The 24,525-nt window shown below is 38.7% G+C and overlaps 1 protein-coding gene across 2 annotated transcripts in view; it reads left to right on the forward strand.

The window, feature by feature from the left end:
• RAPGEF5 (Rap guanine nucleotide exchange factor 5) overlaps window positions 1-24,525 on the forward strand; it is a 236,705-nt gene that overhangs the window by 122,692 nt on the left and 89,488 nt on the right. Inside the window, exons 8-9 of one of the 2 annotated variants that reach the window (XM_081285924.1) lie at window positions 791-864; window positions 13,416-13,541. In XM_081285924.1, the coding sequence (XP_081142050.1) occupies window positions 791-864; window positions 13,416-13,541 (200 nt within the window). The remainder of the gene's footprint in view (window positions 1-790; window positions 865-13,415; window positions 13,542-24,525) is intronic. The other variant, XM_081285925.1, reaches the window with a different exon arrangement.

Below are 24,525 nucleotides of genomic sequence, written 5' to 3' on the forward strand. Positions count from 1 at the left end.
AACACTTTTTTTTTTGTTGTTGTTGTTGCTGAATGTTAGTGTGAAGATAAAGATTCAGAGGAAGCTAGAGTCTTGGGGGAAGGCTTTCAGTGATGAGCAGAAGTTCACTTAGTAAAATAAATAATACATAGGCCAACACCTGGCACTTGTTTTTATATTTTTTGAGACTGATTATTTTAGCAGTTGTGCCCAAGCTGGACTGAATAAGGAAGAAGCTGAAATCAAGGGCTTAGCGTAGGAGATTATTGCAACAGTGAGGGAAGGGAGATAAGGACTTGGACAGAGACATGCCGGGGAACAGAGAGGTGGATTCAGGACTCCACAGTTTAGAATTTTGTGGTAACAATGCACCAAGCAACCAAGATATAAAATATTGTGTTTCTTTTATTATATGACATTTACACAGCCTTCCAGAAAACCTCATTCATAAAAGGGGGAAAAAATGATTCCTCTCAATAGAAACCTTTGTCCGTATCCCAGATTCCCTTTGGTGAAGCACAATACTGCTATGATGTCAGGTTGGATTTAGGTGAAGAATTGAGATTAAATTTTCCTGCTCCCATGGATTTAATAGATGGATAATGTACATGAAAAATGTCCAGTGATATATTTAACTTTTCATCCAAATATCAAGAAATGGTAAACAAACAAAGAAATAGTGCTGCAATTTAAATTTTATAAATCCACCTTCTATCATTTTTCCTGCCATATTGCTGCCTGAAAGAAAATTACGTGAAGCATTTTTCTTATGGTGCTACATTTGTTTTATCTTGTTCTTTTTTTCTTTAAGCAGTTGAACAGGATGAGGAGGACAGTGACAAGTGTGTGACTGTGACAGAAGCTGAAGGGGCTCTGGATCCTCAGGTACCGTCAGTTCTGCAGCAGCTCCTTGCTGTGCCTTCCTCTGTTCAGGGTGGTGAGGGGAACAGGTGTTTGCAGATTATACAGATTTTACCTTTTGTGTTCTGTAAATAGTCATTTGGTGGGAATAAAGTATTTAGTTTTGGTATAAAGGTATTTCACAAGGAGGACCCTGCACTGCCAATCCTATTTACAGGACTTCCCACAAGGTTTCACTGTCTGCAGTTTCAGTTATTCATTATGTATCCAAAAAATACTAAATGGAAATGTCCAGAAATAAGCAATTCATAATGATATTTTGTTTTTCATTTTTGCAGTGCTGGGCTGGGGTTCAAACCCAGGGCCTCATGCATGCTAGGCAAATACTCTTCCACTTAGCTACGTCTCCAGCCCAACTACAAATTTTAAATTGTGTTCCACTCTGAGTAGCAAGATAAAATCTGGAGCTGTCTGGCTCTGTCCTCTCAAGGATTTGAATCATACCTTTGTCCACTGTATCCACACTGTATATACTACCTACTTGTTAGTTACTTAGTAACTATCTCAGCTATCAGGTCAACTGTCAAGGTCCTGCAAGACTTGTATTTATGTACCCTTACACAAAATAGCCTAACACCATGTCACAGTATCTGTGTCATTTACCTCACTTCACCTCATCACATAGGCACTGTGCCATCTCATATCATCACAAGAAAAAGGATGAACACAGTAAATAAGATATTTTGATAAAGATCACATTCATATCATTTTTATAGTATATTGTTATATTTGTCCTATCATTAATTACTGTTGTTAACCTCTTACTGTGACTGTTGTTAATATATCAAATTTAAAGTTTGTAAAATATAACAGAAAAAAATTATCATAGTTATGTATACATATATGACTAGAAAAAGATTTAGTATATATAGGGTTCAGTAGTAGCTGTGGTTTCAGGCATCTACTGGGGATTCTTGGAATGTATCTTGGGACAAGGGGAACTACTGCATAATTTGATTCATGAGGGGAAAACGGAGGGAAAGAGAGAGAAATCCCACTTTCCAGAGAAAGCAGAGAACCTGAAGGAAAGGCCACCCTTAGGACAGACCTTCTCTTGAAGAAGGCAGAGGTGAATGGGCCAACTGATGGCACCAACAGCTGTAGCTGTCCAGACAAGTGAGCAAGGTGCCTTACCTGCCAGAGATGCTGTATTAGCCGTGGTCACTAAGCCATGGCATGGGTGTGCTTTTGGTAGCAATTTAGCCTTCAGATACCATTATGACATTAAAACGTAGGACACCCTATGGCTGTCAAAAACTATATAAAAAGTGGAACAGTTGAAGATTCATAGCCTGGTTGACCTACTGCCTTCACCTTGAAGTTTCTAAATCTGCTGATCCAGTTAGAATAGTCACACTAATTTTTTTTTTCAGTCAAGATTACATATGTTGTAACATTTTAATAAATTTACCTATTGTGCTCTTACAATGTTAAAGATGTTGCCTTCTATGAGTTTCTATTGGTATTACACAAGCAAGCCTGTCCAGGGATCCCCAACTTAGTGCATTTACTACTTTCTCAGAGATTTTATAAATTATTAATTTATTGGTGGGCTGCTTATAAGTTAATTAAGTTATTTATTTATTTGTTCATTTATTCATTTATTTATTTATTTATTTGCAGTGCTTGGCAGGGAACTCAGGGCCTCCCTCATGTATGCCAACACTGTACCTCTGAGCTACATCCTCAGCCCAGATGTTTCTAAATTTAAACTGCTCTTGCTGTTTATTTCTTTTGAACTTATTCAATGGGCAAAAGTCAATTTGAATTTCATTTTATTTCTCAAAAGGATACACAAATCCTGCTCTTTGAGATTTTGTGATTTTATTAAACAACAGTAACATAACCACATATCTACAGGACATAGAGAAGAATGAAACCAGTGAATTAGTAATTAGATGAGGAATAGATTCTGTTTAGGTGCAGAGTCAAGGTCACTGGAAAGCATAATTATGAGTGGTATAGGTCAAGGCTGTATAGGAAGGAAGGCCACTGTCACCTGCTCTGTTCTATCAAGTTTCATCTGAAGCCACCTGGAACTACCAGTTTGATTGGTTTGATTCTGCAGGCCCACCTATCTAGCTTCTTTGGTTAGAATCAGTAACTCAGGTCATAGGAGATGAGCTGAAAGAAAATTTTCAGAGTTTTTGCCCTCAGATTCCTGGGCAGAATTAGAAATAAATGTGTAAGCTCATGGGTGTGTACATATGTGTATAATTGACATGACTTATTTATTTGATGTTTCATGTATACACATATAGTTGATTGAACAAACACCCGTATGCCAGACTCCAGGCATACAGGTATTCTTCACTCCTGGGTATTTTAAACAATTTAAGTGAACATTAGTTTCTCATTCATTCTTTGTGGTACTTTATTAAGTATTATTACTGTGGGGGAAATGCCCCCGCTTTGGGCACGTAAAGGATTAAAGTGGTCACTAACCCAGAGAGACTGGGCCTTGTCATACACAGGTTTCCTACCTGCCAAAGAACTCTATTCTCTCCTCATTTGTTGCCTCCTCTCTTCCTTCACTCACTAAAAATATTTTTGTTTGTCTGTTTATGCCTAAGAAACTCCCTGTTTCAACACTGTCTGACACTGTCAGATCCAAGAGAGCATTTAGACTTGGGTTTGCTCCAAATGGCTGGCAAGTCTCTTAGTGTCTCTAAATCTGAGTTCCCAGTGAGTAGCACTACCACATTTTTGTTGCTGTGGTGTCTATCTAGCATGAATGGTTTTCATCTCTGTAAAATTGAGATATAAGGTTATTGTGAGGTTGAAATGAAGTCATATAAAAAGATCTGGAGGCCATCATGCTAAGTGAAATAAGCCAATCCCCAAAACCCAAAGGTCCAGTGTTCTTTCTGATATGTGGATGCTAGTACACAGTCAGGGGAATGGAGAAAATAGAAGTTCATTGGATTAGACAAAGGAGAATGAAGGGAAGGGATAGGAAAGATGGTAGAATGAACCAGATATAACTTTCCTGTGTTCACATATGAATACACGACCAGTGTAACTTCATATCAGTTCTTGTGGTTACAAGAATGGGATCCTAATTAGAATACGTTATTCTCCATGTTCTCATGTATATCTAAAAGAGAACCAATGAAAAAATTAAGGCAATATTTTAAAAAGTGTCTACAAGAACTGGGGATGTAGCTCAGCAGTAGAGCCCCTGCCTGGCATTTGAGAGGCCCTTGGTTTAGCCTGTAGCACTGAAAAAAATAAATAAAAATTAACAAAAATGCAAACATAATCAAAACACCTGTAGTCTTGGCACATAAAAGAATTTCAGTCAGTGTCAGGCAGCACAGTGTGAGGTGTCGGAGCCCTGCCTCTGGGACCAGTCTGCCTGGGTTCTTTTCCTGGCTCTGCCATAGTAGCCTTGGACAATGCAGGCTCTCCCTGTGCCCCTTCTTTCTTTTCAGTGATCACATCAATATTAACAGTTAGCACTTCAGACATGCTGGTCACTCTTTTAAGGTCTTTGTTTTTGTCCAGGTGCTTAAACCTCACAACACACCGTACGAGGTAGATAGTATGATTAGCATCATTTTATAGATGAGCAAGACAGGTTGGTTCCAGCATGCCTGCTTTTAATCACGGTTCAAACTGCTTTTCCAACTTCTGTAAAATGAGAGTAATTGTTGGTTTGTTTTGAAAATTAAATGACTACATGTGAAGCAATTAGTACAATGCCTGGTACATAGTAAGCACTCAAAGATTTTAACCTCTGTCAGTTATTATCAGTATCAACATGATCATCTGTCTCATTGTTTTTATTTAAAAATTTAAGTGGCTGGGATGCAGTATTACTCTCCATCTGTCTTATAAATGAAACATTCTAGCCACTTTATTCTTTACTACAAGAGTAAAGGACTCCAGATCTTTGTCAAAATGTTTCTACATTTTCCCTTTTTCTAATGAGATCTTTAATGAGTAATTTGTAATTGGTCAAACTTTGGAAATTGTTGCTTTGAGTCTGTTGGATATTGATCACAAGATTTGATAATTATTTTCATTTTCTCCTATCCCCCATTTGAATCAAGCATTTCCCTATTCAGTGATTATAACTGTAAATTATACAACTTAATTGCTAAATATTTTAAATTTCATCAGTAGCCAAAGTGTACTTTAGAAGAAAAAAATCCTAAAGACAGCTCTTATTTGGACTGTCATACAAAACACATAATCGTTTTATATCCTTCATGTTGTAATCCATTAGTTTGCTTATCCCCTTTCGTTACATTTTAATTATTTTTCAGTTTTGCTGCTCTGCTTGCAATTCTGAGCTGTAATTTCTCTCAGGCTGAAACAAGATAAAATATTAGTGGCCTCCCTACTCTAGTATAAAAGCTCAAGGAATCAGGTGTATGAAATGGATGAGCCCCTTACTTCATCAGCTATGTAAATTTATCATATTGTATTATGACTTTAACCAGAAGGGAATATTCTGTAAGTATAAAGATTAAGAGAGGACCTGAGGGAAGCAATTATAAATTCCTTGTGACTGGTTTCGCTACCTCCTGAGCTCTCAGTAGGCTCTAGCAGGATGAAGTTTTGCACCAGGGCATATGGCTCTGTCCAAGCAGGCTGTGGATCAATTCCATTCAGAGGCCCGGAAGAAAGAACCTGCACTTTCATCGCCTCACCAGGACAGTGAGGGGCTTGGAATCACAGAGTGATTTCTAAGGCTGCCTGACGCCCCAACCTGGGGTTGAGGTCTGCTGCTGTGATGCCAGGGGTTTAGAAAAGCTGCCTTGACTGTCACTCTTTCTGTTCTGATGCAGTCACTGTGGGCACCTTGTAGTTCTTCCTCAATGATCAAATGGAGTATTTTCCCATCCCATCTATGGAGAGCTTTTTTGTAGTTTTCTCTTTTTTTTTTTCCCCCTGAAAGAAGTTTGACAAAATAAGTTTTTGCCTCTCAAAAAAATTTTAATTTTTAATTAATGCCCTGTCTTCTGAATTTTCCTGAGAAGAATACTTAATATTTTCTGTTTTGGAAATAGGTGCATACAGTTGAGTAATATAATATATCATCCCAACTCATCAGAGTTTTGTTTTGTTGTTTATATTTTCTGTTTAGAATAAAAAAAAAATTCAGTGAATTTCTTTAAAGTTTAACTTTTAATGGAATAAATATATTATGTACTAATCAGTAAGAATGTATTTGGATAGCCTTAGATTGTATTGAGCAGTATTTGTTCTATTTTTGCAAACAATGCTTTTGTGAAAGTTTGACTGTTACTTCCTGGTTTTGCTTTGCTGATAGCAATTGATAGCAATTTACTTTTATCTTTAATTTAACTTTTTACTTTTATTCTTTTCTTGGTATTGAGGATTGAACCCAGGGGCACTATCACTGAACCACATTCCCAGACCTTTTTTGTTTTGAGACAGGATCTCACTAAGTTGTGTAGGGCCTCACTAAGTAACAGAGGCCTGCCTTGAACTTGTGATCCTCCTGCTCAGCCTCCAGAGTTGCTGGGATTATCGGTGGGCGCCCCAATGTCCAGCATTGATAGCAATTTTTGCATGATATTTTGGCAAGGTATTTTAGAAAAAAAGGTGATTTTTAAAGTTAAGATGATGCAGAGAATATTTTCAGACTTGGCACTATACTATTTTACCTTGTTTTACAGAAGGACTGCTTGCTTATAAACCCATGTGCCATTTCATAAGGGAATTCTGTCCGAGTTTCATATCTTTCCACTGAGGGGGATTGACACAACAATTTTATGATTCCTTTTATAAAGGAAACAGACTTTTCATTAACATTACATTTCTCAAACATTGAAAATCATATGAACAGCTTTAATTAACAAAGTTTTTAATTACAAAGTCTTAAACTTTAATTACAAAGTTTCCTCCTTTTTTTTTTTTTCAAAACAGACCTGGAAATAATGCTTCTGACAGTTACACATTAATCTTTTATTTTTTTTCTGCCTTAGCAGTGTTAGGTAAACTGTATATAATTAATTTCACATAGATATATTAAATAGACCAAAAATGTGAAAGTAGATCAAGGGATATTAGTTATCTTGTTTCTACTGCCATAACAAAGCTCCAAAATTTATTAACAAATTCATGGATTTCTTGAATTAAATCACTAAATTATGGAGCTGTGAAAGGGACCCCAGAGAAAATTTGGCTTAGCGTGATTCTTAAAAAGCACTATCTTATAAACCATCTAGGATATACAGGCATAATTCTGGGCTTAAAGTTCCCCAGGGGATGAAGCAGCATTCATAACCCTCCTTGAAAGATATTTTGGTAGTTGTCTTGCAAGGAGTGTTATAAAATTGTCTCATGAAAATGTATCTAGAAATTATGTGGGAATCAGTGAATCAAGGCAGAAATATTACTTCTTCAATTAGAAGATAATGGAGTAGTAAAAAAAAAAAAAAGTAGTGAACAAAGAGAGACTCAAACAACCAAAACAGGCAAGGAAATCTCATCTCAAAGTGCCCATGGGACAGGGGGAAAAAAAAATCAAGACACTGGGCTGGGCTGGGGTTCTTTATAGCTCAGCGTTAGAGTGCTCGCCTAGCACATTCGAGGCCCTGGGTTTGATCCTCAGCTCCACATAAAAAGAAATAAATAACATAAAGGCATTGTTTCCAACTAGACCAAATAAATAAATAAATAGAAGATAATGGAGTAATTCAGTTAATCTGAAATTCATTTTTAAAAGTAATAACTTTTTGTGTTTAAAATACATATTTGTATCTGGGAATATAGCCTTATGGTGGAGTGCTTGCCCAGCACGTGGGAGGTCCTGGGTTCTTTCCTTATGCAAGATAGACAGATAAGATAGATAGATAGATAGATAGATAGATAGATAGATAGATAGATGTATTTTTATTTTTTTATATTTAATTGGTGCACCCAAATATCTGGTTCTAATAAAAATGTTTCCTCCTAAAAGAAGAGCCTGTCTTCAGGATGCTAATCATGACATGAAGACTGGTTAGAGTTCCTTTCAAACTTGTCTTCTCACAGGAGAACAGCTAAGGCCTCTTCTTAGTCCCAGCATTTCCTTGCTAACACCGTTATCAGTTGTTTAAAAAAACTGTGTAGAGGAACTACAACCAGAGGAAAGACTATTTCCGAATTAGAATTTCCAAATTAGAATCGGTGGGAACTCAGTCTTGTGGCTGTGGAGCCTGTGTTGATGAGAGCAGGCTGGTTGTCCCCTGTGCCCCTCCCTGCTCTCACCTAGGTGCCAGCTCTGCCTGGGCCTTGTCCTCTATCACATGGGGGTGGGGGCCACATCGGGTAGCAGAGAGGAGGTGGTGTACTAGCCCACCCTGCAGAATAAACCACAGAGGAGGACCTGAGGTGGAGGCTTGTTAGCACCCTCTCTCCTGTCTTGGGACAGAATCTTAAAGTCTGTGAGGATGACATGGCAGGAGACTCAGTTTTAGACTCAGGTATAAATGCATTTCTAGGTAACAGAAATATATTCCTTTAAGTGATATAATGTTTAAAAAATGTTACTTGCAAGGAGAAATAGCCCCAAATAGTTCCCATGCCGTCCTACTTTAAAAGAACACTTAGCCCCCTGGCCCTCTTGTCACCCTCCCTAGGATTGAGTAGAAGAGCGTCTTCGTGATGCTCCGTGTATGTAGCATCATCTCTGGTTATGGGATCCATTAAAATCCTGACAAACAGAAATATCCCCTTATTAGGAAGGCTAGGGTGAATAAAGAATTTAAAAGTAAAAACCGAGTGGGCCCTTAACAATACTTGACTGACTGGTGGCAGGGGACGGGGCGGTACTGGGGATAGAACCCAGGCCATGCGTGCTCTGTCTACCACTGGTCTACACTGCCAGCCCAGCAATCTCACTCTCCTTCTCCATTCCACTTCCCTCTTATCTTAGGTCAGGAGTTGATAAACCACAACCTGTTGCCTGTTTTTGTTAAGTATTTTTGGAACATAGCCATGATCATTCGTTTACATATTTTTATTTTTAAATGTTTGTATATGTATTACTGGAGATTGAACCCAGGAACTCTCTACCACTTCACTATATCCCTAGCGATTTTATTTTTATTTTTAGTTTTGAGACACTTAATTGCCAAGGCTGACCTAGAACTTCCAATCCTCCTGCATCAGCCTCCTGGGTTACCACCTTACTTATTGTTTCTTGCAGTTCTTGGGCTCCTGCTGTAGAACTGAGTCACTATGGCAGAGAGCCCATGGCACACAAAGCCTAGAGCACTGACTCTCTGGCCCCTTACAGAGGAGGTTTGCCAGCACTTGCAACTCCAATGGCTGTCACATGCCTTCTTTTCCATTACTTCTAACATCTTCTCCCCCCGCGTCCCTCCCCCCATCCTTGCTCTCAGCTAGTAACTTGATGTCTTGATTTTCTGGGAAGTAGAAGCCTTCAGAAAAGAATTTCCCCAAGGTCCCTATATACTTGCCCCTCTACTTCCCCTTCCCTCCTGTTCCAGTAGATGAAATATTTATATTTCTGTCTTCTGAGGGTAGATCTTTATCTTTCCTGCTCAAGAACATTACTCGTGAAAATGCACTATCCTCCTCCTGCATCATCAGATTTCCCTCTCCACCCAGTGAGTTCTGATACAAATATGAAATCATCAAATCAAATATGATCAGGATGCTGGAATGCCCCTCATTTCAATGCCAATGAGCAATCAAGCAAAACTCCCTTCAACCTGGCTTTCCAGCCAGGGACCCTTTCTTTCCTAACATAATTAAACACCTACTAATGAAGCTTGTCTCTACCTCCAAATAAAATGACTTTTTTCAAGGTCACTGATTATTTCTGTCAAATTTAACATCAATTATTTTGAACATCTTCTTTAATTCTTGAGCAGCATTTGGGGAGAGGACTTTGCTCCCTCTGCTCTGAAACATCTCCACTGCTCTCCAGATCTTCCTCAGGAGCTGCTCTTCCTTAGTCTCCTTTCTGATCACTTGTCATCTTCCCAGTGTCTGAACATTTGACTCAGCTCCTGGATTTACAACCTTCTAACCTTACAATCAAAGTAGAACCATCTACACTTTGATGTCTCCAGATTCCAATTTATACCTGGATCCCTTCCCTGAGCCTCCAGCAACCCCACTGGGATGTCTAATAGGTATCTTCCTTCCCAGACCTCCCCCCAGTTTTTCCAGTCTCAGTAAAAGACAACTTCATCCTTCCAGATGCTCAGGCCTGATGTTTTCAATGCACAAAAATATCAAAATCTGCTGGCCCTACCTTGGAAATATATTCAGATTCCAGCAAATTCGTATCATGCCCCCCACTGCCACAAGTTCCAAGCTGTCTCTTATGTGAAAACCAATCTCCTAAATGATTTAGGTCTTCTAGATTCCTCCTACCTTATCCAGAACACATAATGACCCTCCAAAGTATAAATCAGATTAATGCCAGTCCTCTGTTCAAAGCATTCCATTATATGTTAATCAGAGAAAGAATCCAAACTTTTTACATAGGCTGTAAGGAAACTAGGTGATCTGGTCCTACACCTCTGTGGCCAGTCTCGCCAGTCTGCCCCTTACCGACCCTGTTCTGCTGCACCTATTCTTTGTTGGTCCTTGAAAGTGTGAAGCAGCCAGGCCTCAGGGTCTTTGCACGGCTGTTCCTCTGGGTGTCCACATGACCTCTTTCTCACTTCCTTTAGGTTTCCACTCAAAGTTGTATTCCTAGAGAATCCTTCCCTGATATCTCTATCTAACTAATATATTGAATAATTCTCTGTCCTGTTACTCTGCTTTATTTTCTGTCCTGTCACATATTACCACCTGCTATTTCTATTTATATGTTACATAAACTTTTATTGAATATAAGTTCCATGATGGGAGAGACCTTGGGATTTTTTTGTTGCTGACTTCTGTAGTCTCAGTGAGTTGTTGCTCAAATAAAGTCTTTTGAGTGAATGAATGACAAAATAAAATAACTTAAAGAACTAGAGGCATATATCTTGAGAATATTAAAAGTTATAGTAAATATTTATATTTACATATTAGAAAGATGGTCATTTTGGAAAAGGAATGGGCCTAATGACAATGACTTTAAAAGACAAAACTAGTACTCACGGGTTGTCATTAAATAGTTTCAGAATTTCGCCTAGACAGTCAGAGAAATGCAAATCAAAACCACCCTAAGATACCATCTCACTCCAGTAAGATTGGCAGCCACTATGAAGTCAAACAACAACAAGTGCTGGCGAGGATGTGGAGAAAAGGGTACACTTGTACATTGCTGGTGGGACTGCAAATTGGTGCGGCCAATTTGGAAAGCAGTTTGGAGATTCCTGGGAAAGCTGGGAATGGAACCACCATTTGACCCTGCTATTGCCCTTCTCGGACTATTCCCTGAAGACCTTAAAAGAGCATGCTACAGGGATACTGCCACATCGATGTTCATAGCAGCACAATTCACAATAGCTAGACTGTGGAACCAACCCAGATGCCCTTCAATAGATGAATGGATTAAAAAAATGTGGCATCTATACACAATAGAGTACTATGCAGCAATAAAAAATGACAAAATCATAGAATTTGCAGGGAAATGGATGGCACTAGAGCAGATTATGCTTAGTGAAGCTAGCCAATCCCTAAAAAACAAATACCAAATGTCTTCTTTGATATAATGAGAGCAACTATGAACAGAGCAGGGAGGAAGAGTAGGAAGAAAAGATTAACATTAAACAGAGACATGAGATGGGAGGGAAAGGGAGAGAAAAGGGAAATTGCATGGAAATGAAGGGAGACCCTCATTGCTATACAAAATTACATATAAGAGGTTGTGAGGGGAATGGGAAAATAAACAAGGAGAGAAATGAATTACAGTAGATGGGGTAGAGAGAGAAGATGAGGGAGGGGAGGGGAGGGGAGGGGGGATAGTAGGGGATAGGAAAGGTAGCAGAATACAACAATTACTAATATGGCATTATGTAAAATTGTGGATGTGTAACCGACGTGATTCTGCAATCTGCATTTGGGGTAAAATTGGGGGTTCATAACCCACTTCAATCTAATGTATGAAATATGATATGTCAAGAGCTTTGTAATGTTGTGAACAACCAATAAAAAAAAAAGAATTTCGCCTAGAATAATATGAGACATTCCAAATATCTGGCTCTCCAACAGTGCGTAGTCTGTCTTAAGATAGACTGAGATCCTTGTCCAATGAAACTTAGAAAAAGAACCAGAAAACCAGTTGTAAAGGATGTTGTAAAAATACCTGTCTGATTTGGGTGGAGGAATTCTACTTGCAGTCCTCTGGGAACCTATGATTTGGGCCACTTCAAGGATTTTCTTTCTTTCTTTCTGAATTGGAGAAACAACTAGATAAAAGGGATGTCACTGCCCTTGGGAATAAAGTTGTTGTCATTGCTTTTAATGGATGGTTTCTATTTTTGTGATACCCACTCAACAGCATAGGTGGCTTCAGCACAAACCATGAAGACCATGTAGCTTTGTATCAGTTTTGAGCCCCTTCCCCATATTTGGTCATGTTGCTGAGTACCACGTTCAAATCCTGCATGCTGTGTTGTGTAAAATAAGAATTCTATAGTTTTTACTACTTCTGCCAAATATAAAATTCCGATCTCTTTATTAGATCACGCCTTAGTATATCAGCATGAACCATTTTGGAAAGAATTTGAACAGAAACATTTTATAAATTGTGTGTTAGAATGGATGCACATGTATATGTATATATACATATGACATATATTTATATATAGTATATATATACATATTCATTATATGTATTCATGTGTGTGTGTGTGTGTATTTTCAATTCCAAAGTTCTATAGTCACCTCTTTTCTCATTATTATTCCTTAGGTATTTGGACCTAATAAAAATTTTGATACTTAATGGACCACTTCCAAACCCTGATGAATAAAAATTTAAGCTTTGTTTTTTCAAGTTCTTATTTTAAATAAAAATTTCCACTATTTTCATGCAACATCGGGAGTATTTCGCTCATATTGCATAGTAATTTTCCAGTTGTGACCAAAAAAAAAAAATCATCTTGTAAGCCTCTTTTTAAGTGTGTATTTATCTATGGAATGATCTAGTGAAGCTAAAGAATTAAGAAGTTGTAGGCTGTTATTTTTAGGACTCTGTATCACTTCACCCTTTTTGCCAGAGTGGTTCCTGGCTAACTTTCCCATGAATTTTTAACCTCTTGCTAGGCTTTGCTTATGTAACAGGAAACAGGCTGTCAGGGACAGACAAATAGCAGCATATCAGGCGCACACGTAGTAGCAAATGATTTAGTTTGCCCTTCGCTCTCTTAAAGTACACTGATACATGATCTCAACTTCAAGTCTTTTGGCATGAGAGCTCTAGATTAAAATAATATCAGTTTTAGAAAGGCAGAGGAATATTTTACCAAGATCATGACTGAATCCAGGTCACAGAAAAAATGAGCCTATTATAAGGTGAACTTCACAGTGGTGCCATGTCCTGGGATTGTGGATTTAAGTATATCTTCGCTTTTTCTCCAACTCTTAAGGCCGGGGTGATGTGCAAGCTTCAAGAGAGAGATGATATCGCACGCATTGAACTGGTCCAGAAGCTGGCAAGAGAAAACTGTCAGTTTTTGCAGACAGACAAAAAAGAACCGGAGAAGTCTGAACACGTAAGCCCTTTTCGTCTTGGGGATGCAGGTTTGAAGGGGTAGAGAATGTTTCTGCCTGGTTATATGTTTGAAGAAAAGAATAGCTTATTTTAATTTTTTTAGGTTTGGGGTTTTCTTTCTTTCCCCAAAGCATCCTCCTTAGCAAAAATGTCAGATACTCATAGCTGTAAGCTAGCAGTTTATGACACTGGCTTTGTAAGAGAACCCTTCTCTAAAGTAAGCCACATAGGTATCTGAGAATACTCTTAGGCAAACATGAACACCTGATGGCTTCCAGGTTTGACTCTGGAAGTTTTGTCCCATCAGATTGTTCAATGAATATGGATTTTGAAAGAATGTTCCCGTGTACTTTTATGTTTGGCATGAGGGTAGATCTACTTGTCAAACTAATGTATCCTAAGTCACTAGAAATAGATGGGGACAGAAGAACAGAATGTCGATGCTCACATCAAGTGGGAGGGTCAGAGGGAGATTTCCCTGTATCTTGTGAATGTTGTGTTCCAACAAGCACGACATTGTTTAGACACAGCTAAAGCTAGGAGAAAGGTCGTTCTGCTTGGTGCCCTGAAAGCAGTTATTCAGCTCCAGCTTAGAGCTGAGACTGCTGCCCTCCCGCTGGGGAGCCAGGGCAGCCACTGTCTTCTGCTAAACATTGTTGTCCTCTGATTTTGCTGTTGTTTGTAAGACTTCAGTTTCGGTTGGTCGGCACTCTCCAGGATTGCTCATGAAGGGGAACATTCCTCTGTGCTCATAAACATGTCTTTTTCTGACTTTAATTTTCCCATGGAATTTTATTTTCATCCCCTTCCAAGGGGGAAAAGTTGCTTCATGCTTTTCCTAGTCCAAGTCCATCAATACAGCTGTCAGGATCTTGCTGAGCAGGAGAGAAGGTGAGAAGTTCTAGGCTGGTTGGCTGCTTAGTTTAATAACAGCACATCTCTAACAGTGTGGCCTCAAATTGTAACAGTTGGTGTCTCAAGGGGGGGAATAAGTAGGCAGTTTCAAAGCCTTGTGACTAAACTATTTCAGGGCTGACTATTGACCTTAAGTGCAGCAGGGAGTCCCCGACACCTTTTGGCAGGTACCAGGGAAAAATTTAGGGGCTTGTTTAAGTTGTTCAAAGTCCCCTGAAGCTTGAGAATAGCAAAGTATATCCATGTGCTTAGGATTTTGAATATCCCAGTTATGCAGCTTAAATTTCTGAAAACAATCCTCCTTTTGACTCATTTCAATCAGAAGAGCAATAATTTTCCTATGCCTTGTTTTACTGATTTCATGATGTATATGTCCCTACATTTTAGCCTGAATGAAATTAGAAAAAGCCTTAACTATTGATGATATGAAAAAACATCATAGTGCAATTGAGCTCAGGGGCCCAAACCCGTAATCCTGGCTACTTGGGAGGCTGTGGTAGGGCATCACAAGTTCAAGGCCAGCCTGGGCAACTCAGTGAGACTCTGTCTCAAAATAAAAAATGAATTAAAAAAGTGACAGAGCACTTACCCAGCATGTGTTAGCCCCTGGGTTCAGTCCCTAGTACCATAAAAAACAAAAATGTCATAGTGTATTCGTGATCATTCTTCTTTCCTAGTGGTCCTTAAAATGAACAGTTTATCTTATAATTGAAGATTAGATGCAGTGAACCAGTGACAACTTGAGATGGGGTATCTTTTGAAGTCAAAAGTAGAGTACCACTTCACTGAAGTCAGCGGTCATCAGCTTTAGGCCACGAGAACTTTATGCTTATTAACATGATACCTGTGTTGCCTCTCTCTGTCTTATGCTTACTTCAATTCCAATTCAGAATGTTATCGATAGTTCTAGCTAATGAGGTTAAATACCTTCCTAAGATCTAACAGTAAAAATCTGAACTTAGCGTTAATCAGAATGCTTTTGACATGAGACAGAAATTTAATGGTTGAAGATTTGTAACTTTGCTTATGGTTATTTGTTCTTTTACCTTTAAAGCTGCATTTTAAGTTTGTAAAATAGAGCACTAAGGTCTTTTGCTTCTTACGAGGGTGTTGTATGATGGTGCATTAACACCTCAGAAGTGTTTATGCTTCTGAGAGGGAAGATGGTGTATAAATGAATGTTGGAATTATGACTTTCCTGCAAAGCATAAAGAAAGGAAAGGTGAATATTAAGGATTTCTCCTTCTTTATGATTTGTATAAAGTCAACCATTCTGTGATCTCCCTTCTGCAAGAACTAGTCAGCTCTCAGGGCTGGTGTTGATATACTGCTCTACTAAATGAATTACTCATTAATAACTAATGCTTACATTTTTTATGATAATCTATTAAAAATCAAACCCCAACTGTATTTTAAAACTTTCATGTCCTGAGTATTTGCTGTAGCTAGTCCTCTGCTGGCCCACCAAGTTCACCGTGTTCCTGAGATGGAAGCAGCACTTTCTTTTCTCCTGCAATCATAATCATCTGCTCTTGCTTAGGGAAGCTCCATTCTAACACACAGCATGTACAGAGGAAGCCACAGTTGACTAGTGTAAACCCAGGTCTACTGTTATCTCCTCTTGTTTTAACAATAATGACCAAACCCTGGAGTTAAATACAGATTTCCTTTGTTTTATTATTTTGCAGGAATTCATCTGCCTTATCTACCATTCCTGGGCTCAAGTTAGCAGAGCAGACAATGGTGGAAATTTAAGTTAGAATCCAAATTGCCTATTTACTCTTTTTACTAAGCTCCATTGCTACTCTAGTTCTAGAGTGCTACATCCTTTTTTATATATATGCACTAATACTTTGAAGTCTGCTGCCTTGGGAATGACAGGAGCTTGATAGAACAAAGGCTTTGTTGCTGTTACATCTTGTTACAAATTGAAGGGGATTAGAGCTTTCTGAGTAGGCATTTCTAGTATTTTCTTTAACTGGTAGATGCCATGATTATAAATGCATACAATTAGAGAAACATTTCACTCTGTGCTTGTGCCAGGGTGTTTCTGAAATTTAAAAAAAAAAAAGTTAAGTGTGTAATTATCACAGGTTTCGCAGGAAGCACTCAGTTTTCCTACTTTCTATTAACTAGCTATAGGCAAAATAGGCAGTGCTCATTCCTAAGTGTTGAAAATTATAATGTAAATTCTTAACGAAGAGGATGGCAGTGGGGTATGTCTTCTAAATTAGGATAGGAAGATTAACATTTAGTCACTAATTCTTTAAAGAAATTACCTCTGATGTGGGCATTGTTTTTCCTAACCTTAATCCTATGATTATTATCAATAGAGGAAGGGGCATATGTTTCCAAACCAGGACTTCTGCACTTGACTTTGAGTGATGACTAAGGGTCATAAACAAGGGCAGGGAGAAAAGAGCATTTTAGATGCAGGAACCAACAGGAAAACATAACTAGCTCCTGGTGATTTGTGGGGAATGGAAAGAGGTGGGTTGTAAGGGAGGCTAAAATTTGGTTGTGAAAGACCTAGTAAACCACCCTGAGGAGTCCAGGCCTGCTTTTCTGGCAAAAGAGAGCCACCAAAGAAGTGAAGTGGCACAATCAGATGTGGGCTTTGTCAGATCTCTCTGGCATTGGTTTAGAGGGAAATATGAGTGAAGAAAAAAGAAATGTTGGCAAGAACCTTCGAAAGCTTTCCCCGTGAGTCAGGTGAGAGGTGCTACCCCAATCCAGGCAGTGACTAGGAACTGAGAGGGGGTAGCATTCAAGAGCCATTCAGACACTAAAACTGGCAGAATTTGAGAGTGGTAATGGGGCTGTGTTTTCTTTTTTATAAGGAGTAATATTTGAATTTTGGTTAAGCCTTCTTCAGTATAGGGTAGACCTAAGATGCTCTCTTTATCTTTGCAGTGGTCGTCACTTTGGCCCCCAAATCACTTGAGCCTTGGACCTTGCTTTGTTTTCCTGTAGTATGTTTCAGGTGTCTGAGATCTTGGTATTTATTTCCCTAATGAATTGTTAGATGGGGGTCTGGCTCCCAGTGTAGAGACCACATAAACTTTCTTTTCAAACCAATCTCTTTGAAATACCTTAGGCAGAGAAAATTTCTGGAAGCTCCAAATGAACTGGCTTATTTTTCCAAAGCCTTGGCATTTGCTGCAATGTCGTGTATGCTTTCTTCAGAACTTATTGTGTCTTTTAAGGATGTTCTCCTGACCTATTTTTATGTGTCTGGGTTGCTTTACCTTATACTATTATTCTAGAATGTTCTCCATCATTCATTTATTTACTAGACTTTTATTTAAGCCATTGTTTAGAGATTATAATAACCATGGTGGCTCCTTCTCCTCAAGAATTATGGTCTGGTTGTGGAGAGAAGACATAGAAATTAATAACAGCAATACAAGAAAGCTGTGATGCAAATCCCAAGACACACAGGCATGAGCGCGGGAACCCCAGCTGGAGAAACCTATACCAGAGGCAGAGTTCGACCTGGGTCCTAAAGTAGGTTTTGAGTTTGGATTCACACAATTCTAATTGAAGAAAAGCATTCTCAGAGGGAAGAATAGCACTAGAAGGTGCTCAGAAATGGCAAAATATACGATATTTTTCAGAAATTAGAAACCCTTCTGTCACCAGGAGTCAGGGATGGGAGAGAAGTTGGACAAGGGTCAGGAGAATGATTTAGTGAGAATTAAAGCTGAAACCCAACTGTGGAAGATTTTGAGGTCTGAGAAGTTTTACTTTGTTTTCAAAACAATAAGGAGCCTGTATTTGGTTTTGTTAGTTTTCACTAAAAAGGAAGATGGGGTGGGGCCTCTGTGAGATAAATGGTATTGTTTCAGTCTGACAGATTAGCCAGCGGAAGCTGATCTGGGCCCAGAGGGAGGCAAGTCCGATGTCTTCAGGACCTCTCTGAGTCTAGGAAGCTGAGATGACGGGATCCTGATAATCCTGAGGCAGGCAGCCCTGGGGTCAGAGGGAGAGGGAGTGCTTAGGAAGGGATGGTGTTGATGGGTGTCGGAGGAAAGAGAGATTTGAAAGGCTCATAAACTATTCACATTTTAGTGTCAGTACAATAGCTGTATTAAAGTATGTGTCTAGATGCGGGTCTTATTTTCTGAAATATAACTGCATTATTTACCAGAAAACGGCAGCTGTGTTTTTCCTGAAATGTAGCTTATGCTTTGTAGTGTATTCAGTTGTACATTAGAAACACCAACCACAGCTCCTGAACGGATTTCCTAACGTGTAGAAATGAGGAGCCATAAGATGTATGTTCAGGGGCCTTGTGGTGTCCCTGCCTCTCCCCACCCTGTTTTCTTCAGTTCCTTTGTTAAGTCTGAGGACCCGCCCTACTTCCTTCCCCTTCTCTAACTCACTGGTGAAATATGGGTGGGAAGGGGATTTTGCACATTCTGAAACTGAATCTTGGCATAGTCTGCTGCCTACACCAGGGTCCCTATCTCTCAGCCTCCACCGGAATTTCCTTTTCCCTGTTTCCTGAAGCCTCATCCTGGAATTCTGCCTACGTCAAAGGGTTCCTTGTTTAAGGATTACTAGGGTAGAAGTGGTCTGGAGTGTTCCAGCTACTGTCACTCTTATTTTACATATTAAAAATGGGTCTCCAGGGCTGTGGTTGTGGCTCAGTGGTAGAGTGCTTAACTCACAAGTGTGAGGCACTGGATTGGATTCTCAGCACCACATATAAATAAATAAAGTGAAGGTCCATCAACAAAAGTAAAAAAAAAAAAACTTAAAAAAAATCGATCTCCATCTTTTTCTGATTTTCATTTGGCTTATTACTTTATTGGTTTTTTTTAAAAAATGCAATTAAATGAAAGGTGGAAATCCTCTATTTGCTCTATTTAGAATATGAAAAGGAAATGTGTTTTATCACTCTGTTCAGACTTGTATTCTACATCCAGATGAGTAAAAGTTCAAGCAAGCTCGTCATTGTTTGAAGTTTACCAGTACATTGATTTTATCTAAGAAAATTACTTAGAATTTTATAATATTATTGCTTAGTATTCAAAGCCATAATTCAGACCTGATAAGTAGTTTTTAACACATCACATTGTCTACTCAAGCTAAGAAGTCACCACATTAGTGTTATTTTTTCTTGATAACAAATTTCTGACTTGGGTTGGTATTAAAGTATCTTCGTAGAAAACAGACTTCCTTGAGTGAATAGTTTTAGTCCATTCTTTAATCAGGATCCATCTGGTCACAGGATAACAAAAAAGTAGTAGAAGGTAGTTCTTGCCTCCATGAAGTTTACAATCTATTTAAGAAAAGGATTTATATGTGGAAAATAACCATTTCATCAAGGATAGCCATTTAATGAAGTGTCTGAGTAATTTCTCGGGTACTGAGAGAGAGAGAGAAATAAAGCCTGCTAACACATTTCCAAACAGCAAGTCATGCTCTTCCCATTCATTCAAGAGCAAAGTTTACAAGTTTAGTTAAATTCTAGGATTTTTTTTTTTCCTCCAGATAAATGGCAGTAGACTGTCAGTGAGAGTCAGTGATGTGCTCATGCTGTCTGGTGGAGCCATCTGCTCATTAGCTGTATTTTTAGGTTCTAAAAGAAGCCCATTGCAAGTCTTGACTTTTTTTTTTTTAAATTAGTTTCAGCAGTTTTTAAGAAAGAAGAATTTGTCATGATGTTGTTTACTTTTCTGAAAATGTTCAAGTTTATTTTTAAAGGCCCAATTAAGAAAATGGATACTGGCTCCGTTAGTTTGATTTATCAAACTCATGTTGTCAAAGGGTCTTTTATTCTGTGCTGTATGGATACTGCTTCCAGAGTTTATTAGATTCTTATAAAATTAAAATGACTATATCATCTCCAGTATAGTTGGAAATTATTAAAGTGAAGTATTAAAAATTATGTTATTTTTCTTTGGCTTTTACACATACACACACTCCCACTAGCAGTACATCTCCCTCCAAACCATACCCCAGACAACCTTACATTCTTTTCTTTGCTATCCTGATGCCGGCCTGACTGCATTAATATAACAATAATAATATCTGTAGACTATTGTGTGGTCAAATAACACTAGAAACTTCTGGCAGTTTAGTTTGGGGGGGATCATAATAAGATGCTTGAGGACAAAACATTGCAGAAAAGATGCAGACAGATGGAGACTCCCTGATAACTGTGTTCTGCTGAGGATTGGAGAAATGAAAAGAAAAGCTATGGGGATCTGGGGTTGCAGCTCAGTGGTAGAACACTTGCCTAGCACATGTGAGGCACTGGCTTCGATTCTCAGCAATATATATATATATATATATATATATATATATATATGTATATATATATATTAAATAAAGGTATTGTGTCCACCTACAACTAAAAATTTAAAAAAAAAAAGATTTTTTAAAAAAAGAAAAGCTATGGAGGAGTAGGGCGATGAAGGTCCCAACTTATGATGTGCTGTGACTGCTCAGGGACTGCCCTGATAGGCCACCGTTTTTGTGGAGTTGATGCTCCACAAGGAATTCCAAGGCTGAATTCACATTAAGCTGTGTGGTAAGTTTTATGAAGTGCTATGGAAGCTTCTAACAGGGACTCAACTAGTCTAGGGAGTCATGCAGATTTCCCTTAAAGGACAGAATCTAAGCTGTTAGAAGAGTGAGGAGAAGTGAGGAGGGCTGGGGAATCCAGGCAGAGAAAAGAATAGATGTGATGATGTCAGGGGCCTGATGTGGAGAGGATGTGGCAACTTGGGAAGCAGAAGCAAGAAGCCACAGTGTACTGGGGCTACGTAGGAGAGGCAGGGCCAAAAGACACAGGACCTCATGGGCTTTAGCCTAACATGGTGTGTTAAGAGCAATATCAAGCTGTTATGAAAAATTTAAGAAAAAGCAAGAAAGATGATTAGATTTAAATTTTGAGATTACTTCAATGTGGGAATAGGTTTAAAGGTGAAGGATGGATCACATTCATTCCTTTCAAAGTTTTCTGACTCTCCTTTCCTTGCAGTCCTCTCTCTCGGTTGCACATGAAGCAGTAACTGACATACATGTTAAAAATTTGCTGTGAAGAGCTCAAGTTCTGGGACCTCAGTTTCAGTGAAGGCAGAATGCCCAATTATAGCTCAATTCTAATTTATTAGCTTTACCCTAAAGCATATTGCCACACTCTTATTTTCCTTTAGAAAGTTGAGTTGGATGCATCCTGGCTTTGTAAAGGTGAATTTTGAGCATGCGTGTACCTGTATGTGAAGGCTTTTTACTAATGAGCATTATGCAGGCAGCTATGTTCACTTAAAGAACAAGTTATTGTGCTGTATATGTGCATCATATTGATTTGGCCAAACTTTGATGATTTCTCAGTGATTCGGATACTTCAGTTGATACAGATTTTTTAAAAGGGAATTTATAAAAGATTTCCATGTAGGATACAAAGAACCTTTTTTCCTTCTGCCATGAGAAGTGGGTGGAAAGGAAAGATTCCATCTGGTACCCAGCAGTCCTTTATGTTGTTTTAAGATAACAAAAATAGAAGATTGCTGAAAATACCATAACAGAACAGCACAGACTTTAAGCAAGTGTGCAGTACATATTTTTCTAATAAATCATAAATATCCACATTTTCCTTAAAACATAATCATTTCCTTATTTGCCATGACATATACATTTGTCTTTAATTTTTAAAAAGCTGTCTATTCCATTAATGCGCAAAAGGATTAATGTTTAGATTTTTAGAAGTTAGTGCTGCAGCACTTAGGTTTACCTGGAAGAGATTTTCATTGGGCTTTCACCCCCTGACCCTTTTCTTATATTTCCCTCCTATATTAAAAAAAAAAAAGTGGAGAAATAATATATAGCATGCGTGTTGTGTTCACTTATATTTACTGTAAAATGTACATAATTAAGTGAACGGGGCTCAACAATTCTAACAAACCTTTGTAAATGTCCTCTCTGTTCAGGTTCCAGGAATGGCTGGGCATGATTAAGGCACAGTGAGTCATAATAAAGGTTTAGGGGCTCTCCAACTTCTAAAAGTCACATAGTAGGAGAGGATAATGTGATCATAAGACAATTAAGATGGCAGGAAGTAGCTTGGGGGTAAGGATTTGTACAGGGGTTCAGGAGAACTTCATGAGTCATAGGAGGATATCATGGTGACCTCAAAGGTGGTGGTGGAATACATCAAGGTGGAATTTTGGCCTGTTACCATCAAAGAAGAGAGAAGTACTTCATCCAGAGAATTCTTTAAACCTTGTATGATCTTGCCTTAGCTAGGATTTATAGAGGTAGAACAAGCTTTATGGCGATACCTTTATGAATGAAGGGTTCTAATGATCCCCAAATGGTACAATGCATGATAAAATCCCAAACTTAATTTTATAGTTGGTGAATGCTATCACATTCCCCCTGCTCAGTGGACTGACTGTTATGACAAGTTGGGGGATTGTGATTTTTCACAGTGAATCTGAGTACCCTGGAGTTTTCCTCTGAGAATCATAGACATCAGAGAGAGCTTTAGAGATCATCATGCATCTTGATGGTTTGATAAAGAAATTTTCTTTCACAAACCGGCACCTGCTAAGTAGGATTACAAATAGTTTCCTCTAAAATGGGCAACAACTTGATTCTTTCTTTTGGGAGTTCATTAATCACAAGAAAATGTTAAAATGGTCAGATGTGGTGGCTTGGCACACACCTCTATCCTAGCTACTCCACACGCTGAGGCAGGAGGATTGCAAGTTGGAGGCCAACCTGAGTAACAAAGCAAGACCCTGTTCCCCAAATCTTTAAAATAATAAAAAGGGCTGAGGATATAGCTCAGTGGTAGAGTACCTCTGCCCCTGGATTCAATCTTAGTACAAAAGGGGGCAGGAAGAAGAGGACAAGAATAAGAAGAAGTGGGGGGAGGGGAGAGGAGGGGGGAGGAGGAGGGAGGAGGAAGGGGGGAGGAAGAGGAAGGAGAGCAGGGCAGGAGAAAATGTTAAAATATTTCCTTTCATTGATAATATTTTAGTCTATGTAATCAAAAGCAAAAATGATTAATAAAAATAGTAATTACCAGGTTGGGGTTGGGGTTCAGTAGTAGAGCATTTGCCTAGCATGTATGAGGCACTGGGTCCAATCCTTAGCACCACATAAAATAAATAAATAGATAGATAGATAGATAGATAGATAGATAGATAGATAGATAAAGGTATTGTGTTCATCTATAATGAAAAATATTTTTTAAAAATAGTAATTACTGGAGATCATTTAGGTTTGTTAGAGGATCTTATAATTCAGTCTTTGTGCTTTTATCTCTTACTCTTGAACTTCTTTTGTGGGCCCAAAACTTGGGGCTAATATGATTGAAGTGACCCTTGCCCTCAAAAAATTGTGTTTGTAGAACCACTTCCTTCTTTTTTTAAATCTGTTATTCATCAGAAAATTAAAAACTAAAGCCAGGCATGGTGGCACACACCTGTAATCCTATCAGCTTGGCTGAGGCAGGAGGATCACAGGTTCCATGCCAGCCTCAGCAATTTAACAAGACCCTGTCTCAAAATAAAAGATAAAAAGGGCTGGAGATGCAGCTCAGTGGTAAAGCAGTCAGGTGTCCCTGGGTTCAATTCCCAGTACCACCACCAAAAAATTGGGGGTGGGGAGGCAATCATTAAGTGCTTCTCATTAAACACCCATTGGGAAGCACATAGCCAAAAATTATCTTAGTATTAAAACAATACTCCTATTTCTAAACACATGGGGAAAGAGGATAATTGAAATCATGGAAATAATGTCATCTCCTCTAATGTGTAGGTCTGGAATTTTAAAAGATATAATTAGGTAAAACTATAGAAAATAGAGTGGCAGAGGCGGAGCACACGTGGCCCAGGCTGGTGCTGACTTAGACTCCCAGATTTGCTATTAAGGGCTAACCCCAGGAGGTGGTAAAAAGAAGATGATAAGCCCACAAGAGGCCAGTTGGGGCTAGAGATGCAGCTCCCTGTTAGAACACCAGTCTAGCATGTGCCAGGCCCTAGGTTCAATCCCCAGCCCCAGGAAAATAAATAAATAAAAAGTCAATTTTTGCCACTTGTCTTTAAGGA

The sequence above is a fragment of the Spermophilus citellus genome (genome assembly GCF_964194105.1).
Source record: "Spermophilus citellus genome assembly, chromosome: 3".
NCBI classification, from domain to species: domain Eukaryota; kingdom Metazoa; phylum Chordata; class Mammalia; order Rodentia; family Sciuridae; genus Spermophilus; species Spermophilus citellus.